This window comes from Micromys minutus (genome assembly GCF_963924665.1).
Source record: "Micromys minutus genome assembly, chromosome: 9".
Lineage (NCBI taxonomy): Eukaryota > Metazoa > Chordata > Mammalia > Rodentia > Muridae > Micromys > Micromys minutus.
In genome coordinates this window covers 32,295,515-32,310,834 of record NC_137978.1, presented here as the reverse complement: position 1 = coordinate 32,310,834, position 15,320 = coordinate 32,295,515, and the positions used below count along the sequence as shown (strand labels likewise).

At 51.5% G+C, this 15,320-nt stretch overlaps 1 protein-coding gene across 1 annotated transcript; it reads right to left on the bottom strand.

The window, feature by feature from the left end:
• Positions 1 to 8,261: 8,261 nt before the first annotated feature.
• PDZK1IP1 (PDZK1 interacting protein 1) lies at positions 8,262 to 12,901 on the bottom strand. Its single transcript, XM_080920990.1, has 4 exons — positions 12,781 to 12,901; positions 10,634 to 10,742; positions 9,034 to 9,129; positions 8,262 to 8,564 (listed from the first exon to the last, which is right to left on the bottom strand). Exons 1-4 carry the CDS (start codon positions 12,845 to 12,847, stop codon positions 8,492 to 8,494), a joined length of 345 nt encoding a protein of 114 aa, XP_080777116.1. The 5' UTR covers positions 12,848 to 12,901; the 3' UTR covers positions 8,262 to 8,491.
• Between the last annotated feature and the right edge of the window lie 2,419 nt (positions 12,902 to 15,320).

Below are 15,320 nucleotides of genomic sequence, written 5' to 3'. Positions count from 1 at the left end.
ATTAGGTCCATAGGTAAAAATGGCCGCTGTTGTATTTCTCTGAACACAGGAGACCCTGAGAACATTGTATCTTGTAGCATAAGGGTATGACTAAAACGTCCTTGGAGAGAGCAGTCTCAAGGATGCTGTGGGTGGGAGTGAAAGGGATGCAGGTGAGGTGGAAACCATAGTGAGAGTTAGAGCCATCTTGCCTTCTTGAAGGTATTCCAGGCATCGTCCCAGATGTGCCGTCCCAAAGGGACCACAAGATCTGCAGTAGTGTCTTTCTTCTTCAAGCTTCCGCCTCACCTGCACATCCTACAAGGAGCCCATCTCTGGGACAGAGTAAAGAATGGACACCAAGGTTCAATGTCCCTAGCTATTTTTTCCTCTAAAAGTGAACCATCCTGTGGATATCCAGCTGACAGTCAGAAAGTGCCCTACATACACACAGTAGCTCTCAGATGCAGTCAAAAAGCACAGTTCCCATCACTAGGTTTGGATTTGTGGACAGTTCCTTCTCGTCCTCTTGTTCTAGGAATCTGACACACCTTCTCTAGGCCTTCCCACTCCTCTCCTTTCTGCTCCCCACTGCTCTGTGGTCCTTTTTCCTGGTGCCAACCCCAGCCTCACCATCCTCATCCGGAACTATGCAGCCCACTGTTGGGATGATACATGGCCCAGTGATGTATTGATGGAGTCCACTATATACCTGTGCTGGCCTCGGTGATGTAGAACGGTTTTCCAGAACCAGTTCTAGAATGACCATGGCCCTGGAGGTGTGATTCTGGAAAGCAGCTGGGTCTTGTATGGTACATGCCCATCAGCTGTGGTTGGAGGTGAGGCCCTGCAGCCTGCCTCTTATCCAACTCCACATGTGGCCCTGGACAGATACTTATATGATGTCATATATGATGTCCCTGCCTCTGCCTCCTGAAAGCTGGGATCAAAGGTTGTGTGCCACCAAAGGTGTGGGAGAGGCCAACCACCATCTGATACAGTTTAAGACCCACTCCAGAAGATAGATCCCATGGCTGGCACTGCTTGAGTGGCCAAAAATATGAGATAGGCCACGGACCTAGAGGAAAACCAAACACTAGTACTACTAAGGAGACATGGTAATATAATGCTTCTTAATGACATTTGATACACCCACAGGTCAGGTGCTGCTCAGCAATCATCGGAAAAGCTTCCTCCCATTAGTACATGGGAAATAACACAGAGACCCACAACTGGACAGTGTGCAGAAAGTGAGAAATCTCAAAACACTCAGTCCTAAATGGGATGTCTTCATCAAATCCTCAGGGCCCAGGGAGCTATGCAGAAGAGGGGGCGGCAAAAGACTCTGGCAGGATGTACAAGGTGCACTGGATGCAGGGGATACATGGGATGCAGGGGATACATGGGATACAGGGGATGCGTGGGATGCAGGGGATGCGTGGGATGCAGGGGATACATGGGATACAGGGGATATGTGGGATGCAGGGGATATGTGGGATGCTCAGGTACAAGCCAGGTAGGGTCCCATTGCTGAGAGGAAAAATAGACACGAGACTCATCCCTACCCAGAATCTATCTCCAATTGACAACAGCTTAAAAAGGAAAGATCAGCTTTCTCCAGTGGAGTTTCAATGAGCATACAAACCACTCTTAAGGGAGGCCCCATCCCCAGCAATAGACAGTCAATATAAAATTAACTCAGTGATACCTTTGGAGATGGTTTGTGTCAAAACGCTTTATCTGGGCATTTGGTTGGTTGGTTTGGTTTGTTGTTGTTTTTCAACATAATTATTTTATTGATTCTTTGAATATTTCACATCACACACCTCTATCACATTCGATGGGGTCCTTCTCTATCCACCTCCCCAACCCTGTGACCTCCTCTGGGAAAAAAAAAGTACAATTTATGTCATCTATATACTCAGTGGAATGTTGTGTTATCTATATACTCACTGGAATGAGGTCAAACTCTGAGGCCCCCACCCTCACTCCACCCCACCCCCACCCCTGCCTGGCACCCCTGCCAGAAGCCATGTACTGTGGAGAGCTACATTTCAGATCCTATCACAGTTTCTAAGAGTTCTCTTCAATGGCTTCTTGTTTAAGCTGGTTTGGGGGTTGTTTGTTTGTGTTTGTTTGTTGCTTTTGGTTTTTGAGGGGAGTGGGGATATGAGCTGTCACAGAACTCTTCCATGTCCTTCTTTCTCAACTGTGCATTTGCAGCCATTGATATCCCTGCCAAAGTAGCTAGCTTATTGGTCTTTACTGCCCACAGAAGCATGAATCATGGGCTTCCACATAGTTTCAAAAACAGGGATCCCGGCTGCAGTAGGGTCACTGACACAGACAAGAGCCCCAGTTGCAGCTGGAATCATGGACATCACCACAGCATAGACCACAGACATCTTCCAGCCTTTGGCAATGAACACAGACCCAGCCTTAGTAAGACCATAAACCCAGACATGGCCTTGACAACATCAAGGGTCCACACATCACCATGGCCCAAGGACAGCAGCACAGGCTACCCACATCAGTCTGGCCCCTGGCAGCAGCATTGCCTACAGACATCAACATGGATTCAGGCTGCACCACAGACCACAGACATCGGTATGGCCTGTGGTGTGGTCTTCAGTGGTAGCGTAGGCCACAGGTATCAATTAACACAGAACTGGCCACAGTAAGACCACAGACTCAGACAGGGCCCTCTGCAGTAGCACAGACCTGGACATCAACCAACCTTGCTTTTTGGCTTCTGTAGTTCTGCTTCTGGCTAACTGTTCTTGTTAACTAAAGTTTGTCAATCCAGAACATGGTTTAAGGCTTAAAAGTTCACTCTGAGGAAGGCTTGGGCTATATTGGGATCCCAGTGTAGATGCCAGTCAGCTAATAAAGACTTTCTTTTGGCTTAAACCCATATCCAAGCAATCTTCTCTGGTGGATACCTCACAACAGTGTCTCTTTCCTTTTTACACCATCTTCTAGACAAACAACATTTACTGCCCCATTTTAATTCTAGGGGCTCTTCAAGTACTGCTACAAATCCAGGCTCCCTTGCTTGTGTGTGTGTGTGTGTGTGTGTGTGTGTGTGTGTGTGTGTGTGTGTGGTGGGTGTCCTTCAGAATTAGAAGAAGACACTGGGTCCCTGGAGCTGGAGTTACAGGCAGTTGTGAGCTGCCTGATGTGGATGTTGGGAACTGAAATATGGTTCTCTGGAAAAGCAACAGCACTTAGCTCTTGGCCTCTGAGCCATCTCTCCATCCCTCGCCTGGGCTTTTAACAACTCAGGGAGCATTCAACCTAAAGCAGGACCTCTGGCTCAGACCAAAACTACATCCCCAATTTCCTCTCCAGAGCTGGCCCTGTCCATGTCCCTCTGCTGGCGACTAAACTTCCTATGATTGTAAATGCAGCTTCACTGCACACACACTCCACTGCACACACACTCCACTGCACACACACTCCACTGCACACACACTCCACTGCACACACTCTCCACTGCACACACTCCACTGCACACACACTCCACTGCACACACACTCCACTGCACACACACTCCACTGCACACAGTCCACTGCACACAGTCCACTGCACACACTCCACTGCACACACACTCCACTGCACACACTCTCCACTGCACACACTCCACTGCACACACTCCACTGCACACACACTCCACTGCACACACTCTCCACTGCACACACTCCACTGCACACACTCCACTGCACACACACTCCACTGCACACACACTCCACTGCATACACACTCCACTGCACACACTCCACTGCACACACTCCACTGCACACACTCCACTGCACACACTCCACTGCACACACTCTCCACTGCACACACAGTCCATTGGCTGCTGATCGCTACCATCCTCCCACCACCCACTGGCTTCCATGGTGCCTGTGAAAACTGGACAAAGAGGCCTCTCCATCTAAGTGTCACAAGATGAGGGGTGTGGGGCTGGTTAGTGCAGGAACAGGGATCTCTCTGCTGTGCCCTGTCCTGGTTCCCACATGTTTCAGCTTACATGGGACTGAAGCTATATGTAATTCATTCTGCTTCTCTCTTCTCTCCTTCTCCCTCCCCTCCTTCTTTCCCTTCCTCATCCCACCTCTCTCCTGCCTCCAGCAAACAGAGGATGCCACCCACAGGAAATAGCAGGAGATGCAGTAAACATAGGCACAGCTGGGCTGGAATGATGATGGCTCAGTGGTTAAGAACTGACTGTTCCTAGAGGTTCTGAGTTCAAATCCCAGCAACTATACGGTGGCTCACCACCATCTGTAATGAGATCTGATGCCCTCTTCTGGTGTGTCTGAGACAGCTACAGAGTACTTATATATAATAAATAAATCTTTAAATACACACACACACACACACTCACACACACACACACACACACACACACACACACACACATGGATATATAGTTTGGGCACTTAAGGAGATCCCTACCAAAAACTCAAAAGCACCACTGAAGCCAGGCAGGAAGGCGCCTCCGAATTGTTTTATTTTATTTTATTTTATTTTATTTTATTGATAAAACAACAAAACAAAAAACTCGGCTGGTTAGCCTTTCCCACAGAGTGTAAAGCCACCAGATGGCAGCAGAGCCAACAACTGAGAATCAGATGTCCATCACTGACCTTTAACCCTGTGGGGGAGGGGCCTGCATGCACATATACATCTACATCCACGTGGGTGGAAGAATGCAGACGTACAGGTGGACAGGCTTTTGAAGTTTAGTCCCCTCCCTTTGCATCTTTTCACCTTCCTCCGGCTGCCCTTGGCCCCGCCCACCCTTGTCGTGCTACTTGCGTTAAGAAGAAAGGCTCTCTTCCTGCTTCAGTGCCTTGGGACTCCTAGAGCTGGAGCTAGAGCCAGATATAGAGAGGTAGCCCACTGGGGCACTGAAGCAGGTAGGCTATATGCAGAGAAAGCACCAGGCTGGAGCTGCCTGGAGGCTGGTGCCGGAGGAACTGGGGGAAGAGACACCTTCCAAGTGTCTTACTTCCTGGAAAGGCTTGGGACCAGCTGCCCTGGTCACCTCCCAGTATGCAAACAAAGACACTGTTACAACACCAGTTTCATTGGTGATCTGGAAGTGCAGGGATCCCATAAACAAGCAGCTTGGAGCCAAGCTTGGCCCCTGTGTTCCCAGATAGCAGCTGAAAGCTGGAAAAGTGGGCAAATTGTGGAGCTTAGACGAACCCCCCACCCCAAAGCCAGGTCTGCCAGGAAACAGGTGCCTTGTGCCTGGGCCCCCAAGGAAAGTGCTAATGTCTCCAGCCCTGTGCTTGTTTTGACGCTGGTCTAGGAGGACTAGGAAGTATGTGACTTGGCCTCACAAGCCTCTGTTTCCCTGGTCTGGGGAAGGAAGCTCTGCCTAAAAATTAATTGCCTGAAGTAATAGGCCTTGATGTATAAGCTATTTCTTGCACATTACTCTTAGTATGAAGGAGGTAGCCTTGAAACTTATCTCTTTCACCTGCCTTATTCAAAACCAACCACAGTCAGCAAGTTCCCCTTCAAGACTAACTCAAGTCAGAAGTGCTTCAAACTCTCCTTCTCTCCTTCAGTCTGGATGGATATTTCCCTTCCTGCCTGATGTGAGTGTGACCTGTGTGACCCTGTGAAATCCACCCGTTTGGGGTGGAATAGGACAAAGGAAGTTACAAGTCCTAGTCCAGGAATCAGAAAATGAGCTAGACTGTCCCAAACAGCAGGAGAGTTCGCTTGCTTCAGACCCGCGTGCTCTGGCACAGAGCCAGTGGTAGGAACCGGCCGGAGATGAGGTGACACAAGGAAGTGAAAGCTTCCAGCAGGTGCGTACGACCTGCAAGCCAAGCATAGACCTTAAGGAGGCTAGGAGGCAGGGACACCTGGGAAGAATCGGCTAGAAGCATAAAAGAAAGTCGGCGGCGGGAATCAAGCTTGGGTGGAGAGGGTTGATACGGAAGACAGAACCCAAAACGTCCCCTAAGAGTCTAAGAAAGAGACAAAGAAACTGGATGGCCTAAAGGTCTTATGTTGAAACCGAAGAATGGGGCGTGAGCAGGGGGTGTGAATCCGTGCGGCCCCGCCCCTGGTCACTCGGGAGCTACGAGTCCCCTCCCCAGCGGGGGTGGGGCGCTCACCTCCAGCCCCGCCCCAGGCCCCCAGAGTCCGCCCCTAGGGACCCTTGAAGCGGCCCAGTAGATGGTGGGGGGCCCAGCTGGTGCGTTATCAGTCTCCTCCAGGAGTCCGGCCCGAGCCACCGTGCGACTGACAGGCTGAGATTAGGCCCCGCGAGGGTCATTAAGCGGCGGCCTGGCCCTGGCCCAGCCTCCTGTCCTCCTGATCCGACCAGTCCGGCAGGTGGGAGCTGGCGATAAGGACGAGGATCTTGGCGGTTCTAGGGTGGGCGATCCTTACTCCCAGCCCCTGGTCAGGATGGGAACGCTAGTGGGGGAGGAGAGCTGTAGGTCAGTATCAGTCTAGCCCCTGCAGAGGCAGGAACCAAGGCTCTAAGAATCTGGCAGGGCGTCTCCGCAGTTTCTGGGGGACAGAATTGGCGTCTGAGGAAGCAGGTCTCTCCTGGTAACACCTCGCAGTGGTTCTGCACTGGCCCTGGCAAACTTGGGCGGGGGTGGGGGAGAAGGGGGTTGATTTGAACCCACCTACACTTCCCAGGAACAACTTGGGAGCAGGAATGGGAAGAAATGTGATCACCCGCAAGGGGATCGATCAGGTCTGGCTGGACAGAAGAAAGGGAGTATGTGTGCCTTAGCCAAGACCTAGCCTCTCCTATCTTCTGTTTCTCCTCAATGAGGAGAAAAAAAAAAGAGCTAGCTGGCCCCTGGCTTTGCTTTCTGCTTTAATCAAGGAATAATTTCAAAAGGATAAGGGAGAAAAGGAAAAAGAACAGTGCTCACACTTCAAACTGGCCGAAATGAATGAGATGGCATGAGTTACAGGGGGAAAAAACAACACAGAGGCAATGATCGGTGTTCATAAAGCTAAAGATCAGAGAGGGAAAGACTTGTCCAAATCACACAGCAAGGCAGGGAACCCTCAAACAGAAGCACTACTTGCCATTTTCCATTCAGAGCTCCACTTCTGCTGCAGGCTGGCTCCTGATCCCCGGGGAGATGATTTGTGGGTACTCCTTGAGACATTCAGGTAAGCCTTAGACGGCAAAGTAATCGCCATGACCCTGAAACAAGGGTACTGTGAAATGTGAGGCGGGTGGCAGAGAAAACATCTTGAAACAAGGGGCCTCTGGCCACCCTCTCCTCACAGGCCTCTGGATCTGGACATGAGTCTGTTTGGGGTTTTCACTGCAGAAGGACAGATGCTGTTCAGTGAGACACGCGGACACAGTGGAGGAGCTGGGTCAGGCAGGCGCTTTTGTCCTCTTTCCTCTGCCAGACCAGGCTCCCTGATTCCTGTCCCACCCAGGGCTGAGAGAATACTGGAGAGCACTAGGTTCTGTTCTAGCTCTGCCGGAGAATAACCAAATCCTCCACACAGGATCATGGAGCATGGAGTGGCAGCAGCTCTCTCAAGGTCACACAGCAGGCTGACGAGAGACAGAGCAAACAGTTTTGGGCTTCCTCCGTCTCAGCCCCAGGTTTCTGTCCCACCGTCTCCCGTGTGATAGCCCACCACCACTCTGGAGCCTGGGAAGGACAGAGAGCTGAGCAGAGCCGTGCGGAGGGGTGTTCCTGCAGAAGGGCCCAGCCTTGACCGAGGGCAGTGTAAAAGCTAAGCTCACACAGGTCTCTGCCTCAGCCTGCTCTCCACACATGGAAGACATTTTGAAATGGACCAGGGCTAGGGATGTCCAGGATACCCAGCTCTCATCACCTTTTGCCTGCTTAGGCCAAGGAAGCATTTAGTTTGAAGAGTCAAGGGCCACCTATGGGCAGGGAGAAATTCAATTCTCCCAGGACTGTCCACTCCCATAGGGAATTCCAAATACAGACCCAGACACCAGAGAAGACTTTCTCTTATTTCCACCTTGACACAGCCTCAGACTCTCCAACTGTGCTCCTGAGTTCCTAGCTCCCTTAAGGGTCCAGAGCTTTCTGGATCATATGTAAGTTCACCATGGCAATGGATCCTAAAGATAATTATAATACACTGATAAGAAATGAGTGCATGGGGCCTTGCTTAGAGCCTGGAAGCTGGGTCAGAGTCTCCACCCCGGAAGTATAAAAAGTCTTTATTTCACAGAAATAAGAGCCACTTCCATGGTTACAGGAGAAGTGGGGAGGGGAGGAGCTGAGCCGGGCATCTCTTACAAGGCTCCTCAGAACTGGGCAGAAGACCCCAGGAAACCCCAGGGCCACAGCATATGCTGTGCTGAACTTGGTCTGAGTCCTAGCCTGAGATGGCTGTGGTTGAGAGGAGAGGAGAGGGCCGGCTTGTTTCGTAGATTCCGGCAGAGCAGTGGCTGGGAAGGATGGTGGGCATCAACTCTATACTCCCCGTAGCATGGAGACTAGGGTCATAGGGGAGCTTGTCACATGGGTGTGCTGCGGACCCTGCCCTCTTCCTCCAGAACATTCTCAAAGGCATTCTTGTGCTCGCTGGACCTGAAAAAGGAGGTAAGGCTTACTGGGTCATTGGCTGCCCCGTTTCCATTTCCCCCCTCCCTCCCGCACCCCTACCAATACCCCCACCCCCACCCATGCCTTCACCATCTGCTTTCTCTCCAGAATTAGCATCTGAGCCGTTTGGGGGAGAGAGGAGAGGTCTTCACCCAAACATATCTAGACCTGTGTGCCTGAACTCGATGTTCCTTAGAAACATCCCCACCCAAATCCCCTGTTCCTCCTTACTCAGTCTCCCACTGAACCTTCCCACTGAGAGCTCTTTTTTTCACTGACTCCTGCTTTCAGCATCGAACCCCTTCTCCCCATGGCACTCACTATCTCCCCGACTGAGCCTTTTCTCTGTCTTCCCATGGAACACCGTAGCCCTCGCAGACTCCTCTTCACTTTTCTTCATCAGCCCTTCCCTCTTGGCTTCCCCACCTTTCCCAGCTCCCCCGTAGCACCTCACCTAAACCCAGACGCCATTGAGGAGTATCTGCCGTCCATTCCCACCAAGACCCCATCTGCCTTGCTTCCAGTGAGCATCACCAGGCTCCCAGGCTCCCTGGAAAAGAAGCTTATCAGCGGGCTCACCAATAACTCCATCCCACCCAGAAAGACTGTTCTCAAGGTACAAGCAGAGAGCACTCTAGCCCAGAAAGCACCTCTGCCCCTGGGCCGCTAGACACCAGCTTTAGCCTCCTCCTTAGGTCTCACAACCCTCCTACCTGACCCACAGGAAAATGGGGGACACAGGCATTTGTAAGATGCTTGTCCTAAGTCCCAGGTCTCTTTCCACTCACTCCACATACTCACCCCAGCCCCATCACAGGCCCAGCAGGACTCAGAGTACATCCCAAACTGGATGTGGTTGGTGGCCACTGAAGGCAGAGACAGAGCTAACAGTGCATTCCTAGCCCAAAGCTCCTGACTTCCCATCCCCGAGACAGCATGTCACACTGGACACATCTCACCCAAGTCAATTCAGCTTGTTCTCCGTGACCTCTGCCTTGGGGAGTCTTCTAGAGTCATCCCTGCCTGTCCTCATCCTCGGTGCTCCCTACTGCCCCCCTTCATCAACTCCCAGGCTTCCCCCCCAAACAGCTCCTAGACCCATTTCTTTTCCAAACTGCCTCTGTCCCTTCCTAGTCTAGACTGTCCAGCCTCATACGCAACCTCTTTATAGACTCATGTGTCTCCAAACTTGCTGACTTCAGCTGCGCTGACATAAAGCCTCCAGTCTAGGTCACTAGTACTGCCTGACCCAGGTCCTGCTGACCTCACCAGCCTCACACTGGAACTATCTGTTCTTCTCTACCCCTGAGCTCCATGTACATACTCCAAACGCTGTGCAGGGCTCCTAGACCCCTGGATGACCTTAATGACATCTGGGAAAAGATCCCCTAAGGCAGATGTAGCTTCACCCCGTGGGGCTCTCAATCTTGGTGCATTCATGAGGGTGGCCTTAGTACCAGGCCCCAAACTTGGGACTCGAGTGTATTTTCCTGCACCACCCTATTTTCTGACTGACTTCCTGTATGTCATGTTTTGGGCTGAGTGTACAATCGATGAAGTCATACTAATTAATCCCTTCCCAGCTCCCAAAGCACTCTCGTTCCTTCAGCTGCATTTGACTTGAACTGCCTATCGAGTCTGTGTGCCTGTGAAACCCTCTGCATCCTATGTACTTGACCCTCCAAAAGGACGGGGCCTCCTGTTTCAAGAGGAAGGCCAGGCTCCCATCCCAACTCCATAGATAGAAACAAAAAAACAAAAACCGAGACACCTAGGAGAGAAGACTTTTCTCCCAAGTTCATGCTGGAGGCAGGATGCAGGAAGAGATGAGGGAGCTGTGAAGCTGGCATAGTACAGGTCTGGGAACCAGAAAGGTTCCAAGTTGACTGTCACCAACACTTCCTGGGAGCTTGAGCCCTGGTTTCCCTTCCTCACAGCAACAAGATTTTATTGAGAGCTCCTGAGGTCATCCCCGACTAGAGTAAAAGCAAAGGTTTGAGGACCACCCCGACCACTAGGGGCTGCCCAGCCCAGGGCCTTCACATGGCACGTACGGCTCCTCCTGGCACCAGAAGTGGTTGACAGCGAAGACAATCGCCACAAGGACCAAGAACACAGCGACAGCAATGAGGCCTTGCATCCAGGGCTGAAGGTTCCCTAGACCTGGAAAAGGAAGAGGAGCTGTAGGAATAGAGCCTTCTGGACACTCTGTCGGGCCCAGGGAGACATCTGAACGGCCAGAGTAGACATAAGGCCTGTCCATTCTTCTAAGTATGAACAAAGGATGGAGGCTCAGAGCCTACTGAGGTTTGAAGAGAACCTGAGCTGCCAAAAAGAGAACATGCCTCAGGGTTTTCTCTTCTTGCACACACCCCAACAGTCACATGCAGGGCCCCCTAGGAAGTGCAGGAAAACAGGGACCAAAGGGCAGCTCCAATGGCTGGCCTAGGCCTCCCTGTCAGTCAGCTGGGAGTGGCCCGTCCTCCCTCCCACTGGCCCAGAGCTGCCAGGCCAAGGCTGGCATCTGGAAGATCCAGTTCTAGAACATAAAGCTTCTCTGGGAGGATTAGGAGGGGTGAGGTCTGGCCAGAGCTGCTCAGCACTGGCTGTGGAGAGGCAGAAGAGTTAAGACGGTGGGTTCTAGATTGGAGACCCTTTATCCTTTCCAACAGGGTGAGCAAGGTACAAAGGTCAGCGAACAGGTTAAAGTCTAGCCCTGTCCCCCATCTACTTTTTCATCCTTGATGTCAACTCCAAACCCTTAAAACTTCTCCTCAGGCCACTGGCAGCCCCAAGGAAAACCCTTTTCCCCACTAGACTGAAGACCTCACTCTCCAAAAGACAGATACCCAGCAGCCGAAAGTCTCAGGAGGAAAGAGAGAACAACAGGACACTTGTGGAGATATCTTGCCTTCAAACAAGACTGCATGACTAGAGCGATGTTCTGAGAGACCGGGCATCAAAAAAAAAAAAAAAAAAAAAAAAAAAAAAAAAACAAAAAAAAACTCAGCCTGCCTCATTCCCACCCTCAAAGTCCTGCTTGGAGTCTATCTCGATGCTCCTCTGCTGCAGTAATGGCTTGATTATCCTTAGTGCTGTCTCTAAGGGTGACGGGTGTTAGTGAAAGAAAGTATCACGGAACTCTGGGCTGTAGCCATAGCAGCTTCATGTTAGCAACCCCTAATAGAAGATGCACAAGATGGCTCTGCAAGGGTCAGTGTTTTGGATATGTCCCGTCCCAAACTGTCCAAGAAACTTGGGCTCAGGTCCATTACTTGATCTGGACTGGGATGCTCAGTCGTTGGGAACAACCCTGGGAGGTCCCCTCCCATTTTCCTTCTTCTGTGGCTCTTACAGCTAACTCCTCACAGACACCAGGAACCACAGTCTTCTGCTCCTTCTCTTGTGAGTCAGGGAGAGCTTATAGAGCAAGGGGCAGAGTCAAGGGCAGAAAAAAAAAGTTCCTGGACCGGTTCCTCTGTGAACCCATATAAGTTACTCAACCTCTCTGATACTTTAGTATGTCAGAAGGCCTCCAAGTCATGGGACTCAAAAGTGAAGCAAATATATATAAGCAAAGTTGCCAGCCACCTCTGGACACCAGACCAGGGTACAAAACCCTTTCATATCTCCAACTCAATAGCAGCTCTGAGAGGTGGGCAGGGTACTGAGAATGGAATAGAAAAACAAAAAAACCAAAGACTCAGAGTGGGGCAGGAATTGCCTCATGGTCACACAGCAAGACAGAAAGAGCTTGGTGAAGCACGCACCCACGGTAGGAGTACTCTGGAGAAAGTGAGAAAGAGAACTTAGATCATCTGGTTCAGTGGCTTATGCCTTTAATTTCATCCACCCCTCCTCTCCAGAATAGCATTTAAGGGTGCACTGGGACCATTCCCAGCCTCTGTTTCTAGCCCTTGCCCCCAGAACCCAGTTGTTTCTGAGACAATTCCTGATGTGAGGTTTGGATCTCAATTCCTGTTCCTCCCCCTCAACCCCAGAGCCAACATTCTCCCTGCTGCCCCACCTCTCACTGAAGGAACACAAATCAATCACAGACCCTAAGTCAGAGGACTGTGGCCCAGTGTGTGTTCTCCCTCCAAAACACAGTATCGCAGGCCACCACCCCATCCTACCTCGGTTGCTGTTTTCCAACCGGCCCTCTCCTCCCTGCATCCCAGTTGCCCCAGCCCTGTGCTACCTTGTTGGCAGCTGGCAGGTGCCACTTCGGTAAGCAGACCCAGCGCGAGCAGACTGATGGCCAGCATGACTGCAGGCAGCTGTAGGGCCTTGGTCCACTGCTGTTCTGACTCCTGGAGCTGCTGGAGGTCTGGAGTGTTTGTATGAGATCAGCGAGAGAGAACGTCTGGCTCTAAAGGAGAGGCTCGATTGGGTAAGGCAGAAGTGGAGAAAGGGTGGGGAGGAAGGACTGGCAGACTGGTGAAGAGAAACTGCCCTTCCTCCCATGGAAATGAGGTGCCAGCCCTGGCTGATGCCCAGCCTGACAAACTGGCATTTAAGGTACCCACTTAGAAGCCAGTTAAAGAGGTAGGCCCGGGGGACCTGGGGAGGTAAGGGGGAAGTCCCAGCCTCCTCCAGTACTCACGCTGCCTCAGAAGTCTTCTGAGCTCACCTTTCCTGGCAGTGAGGCTGGGCTCCCAGGGAAAGGTGTGACACATTTTCAGTCCTGCCTGGAATGGACCCAGTGGGTGGGGCTTCTTGGAAGATTGACAGTGGGATTGAGACAAGCACTCAGGGAGCCAAAGGAAAACATCTGTGGGCAAAAGACTCAGGGAAGGCTCAGCTGCCTGCTTTGCCTACATTCTGCCCTCCTCTCACCTGCTTCTGACCCACCAAGCCAGACCCTGGGACCCCACCTCACCTGAGACAGTCTCACTTCACAGTCACCAGCCCTAACCAGTCCGGTGGTTCCCTATACCTTCCTCATAGCCTAGTTCAACATTACCCCTTGGTTCCCATCGTCCCTGATAACCTGGCAGGCCTCAGACAAGACCTGACTTGGTCAGAAGTCTCAACGTCTGCCTGCAGACCCACCTCTCTTCATCACATCAAACATCTCCCACCTCTGATGAGCTTTCCGTTTTCTCCAATGGAGATTTGGTTTCCTGCACCCCGCTGGAAACTGGACAAGGAGGAAGGCATGGTGGATAGTTGTTAATTCCACCCCATTCCTTTCCTTCCAGCCAGTGGTACCCTGGAGCATTCAAAGCAGGTGGGAGCCCCGAGCCTGCCTCCTCTATGCACATGTGCATGCCTACTTCATGGATGTGTCTTGGCATTCTTCCTTTGTTCTGCTCATTCCCCGAGTCTTCCAAATGCCCAGGCCCAGTCTACACACAGGAGCAGCCAGGAGAAGCTCATCTGTCCCTCACAAATCGACACCACAGGGCCAGACCCTGCAGAAGCACACCTCCCACACAGCAAGACACATAGCATCTGCCTGACCTTCCAGACACTAAGAATGACCTAAGTACCTACTGAAGTATGGTGGGCCTCCTTGCCCCAGCTATCCCAGAATATAGAAGTTGAAATGCAAGAGCAGGCTAGAGCCTTTTCCTAAGGGAAAGGAGGGGAGAGGAGGTTTTTTTAGCAGTCCCTGTTGATTGTGTGGATTCCTAAAAAGACACTGCACTCAGCCCTTTCCTGTGCTGTCTTGGTTCCAGGCAGGTACTCAGATGCCTTTGGAAAGCCCCAGGACACAGTCACCATGGCCATCTGTCCCTGAGAACAGTACGTAGAGCCTGTGATCCAGGTCCAACCCAAGACTAAGTTCATGTTCCAAAGAAGCCAACATCCGCCTGGCTTGACCCGGTTCAGGAAATAAGGTACTAGGAATGGGTGACTGTGACATTATACTCCAGCTAAGGTACTGTAGATGGTGCTGGGACAGCACTTGTGAGGGCTTCCATTGTGTCACTTGTCACATTGGCCAGCAGGTCCTAGTTCCTGTCCAAAGGAAAAACAAAAACAAGACAGGTGAGAGCCCGACCCCTCCGTGCGCATGTCTGCACACCTACTTTCATGCATGTGCAGTGGGCCTGTGACCATTCCCCAGGGGGCTGCAGGGAAAATCTTCATGTCTAACTCTACATGGCTAACCTGCTCTTAACATGGGCTGGGGAGCAGGCTTGGTGGATGTTAATGAACAGCCAGGAACCCGCTGGTTGGAATGAAAGGAATGGGGTGGAATTAGCAAATATCTACCATGCCTTCCTTGTCAGCTTTAGGCAGAGTTCGGGGAAACCAAGGTCAGATCTCCACTTAAGAAAATGCAGAGATCATCAGAGGTGGAAGAGGGAGGCTGGGAAGACATGCAGCCACTGACTTGACTGCACTGGAGAAGGCTTTTTCATCAGCGCTTGGGAGGCAGAAAAACCCAGGTGTGGTTTCAGGACAAGTGACTAGCTGCAGCCCACGTAGAAACCTGGTGGGTTAAGTTTCTGACTTAGGCAACTGGGTGGGTGGCAATGCCTCAAGGTAGGACACATGGCTTCCTCCAGATGCTCTCTCTCTCTCTCTCTCTCTCTCTCTCTCTCTCTCTCTCTCTCTCTGAAAACAAAATCTCAGAATATTGGGATACTCCAGCAGCCAAATGTGGAGTTCTGGTGGTACCCACTCGTTAGTTCATGCCCTCGGGAATACCCCAGCCTCTGCCACCAAGGAGAGAGCCACAGTCCTTTCCCCCAAGCATCCCCAGCTTTCCTCAAACTCTAAAGGAAA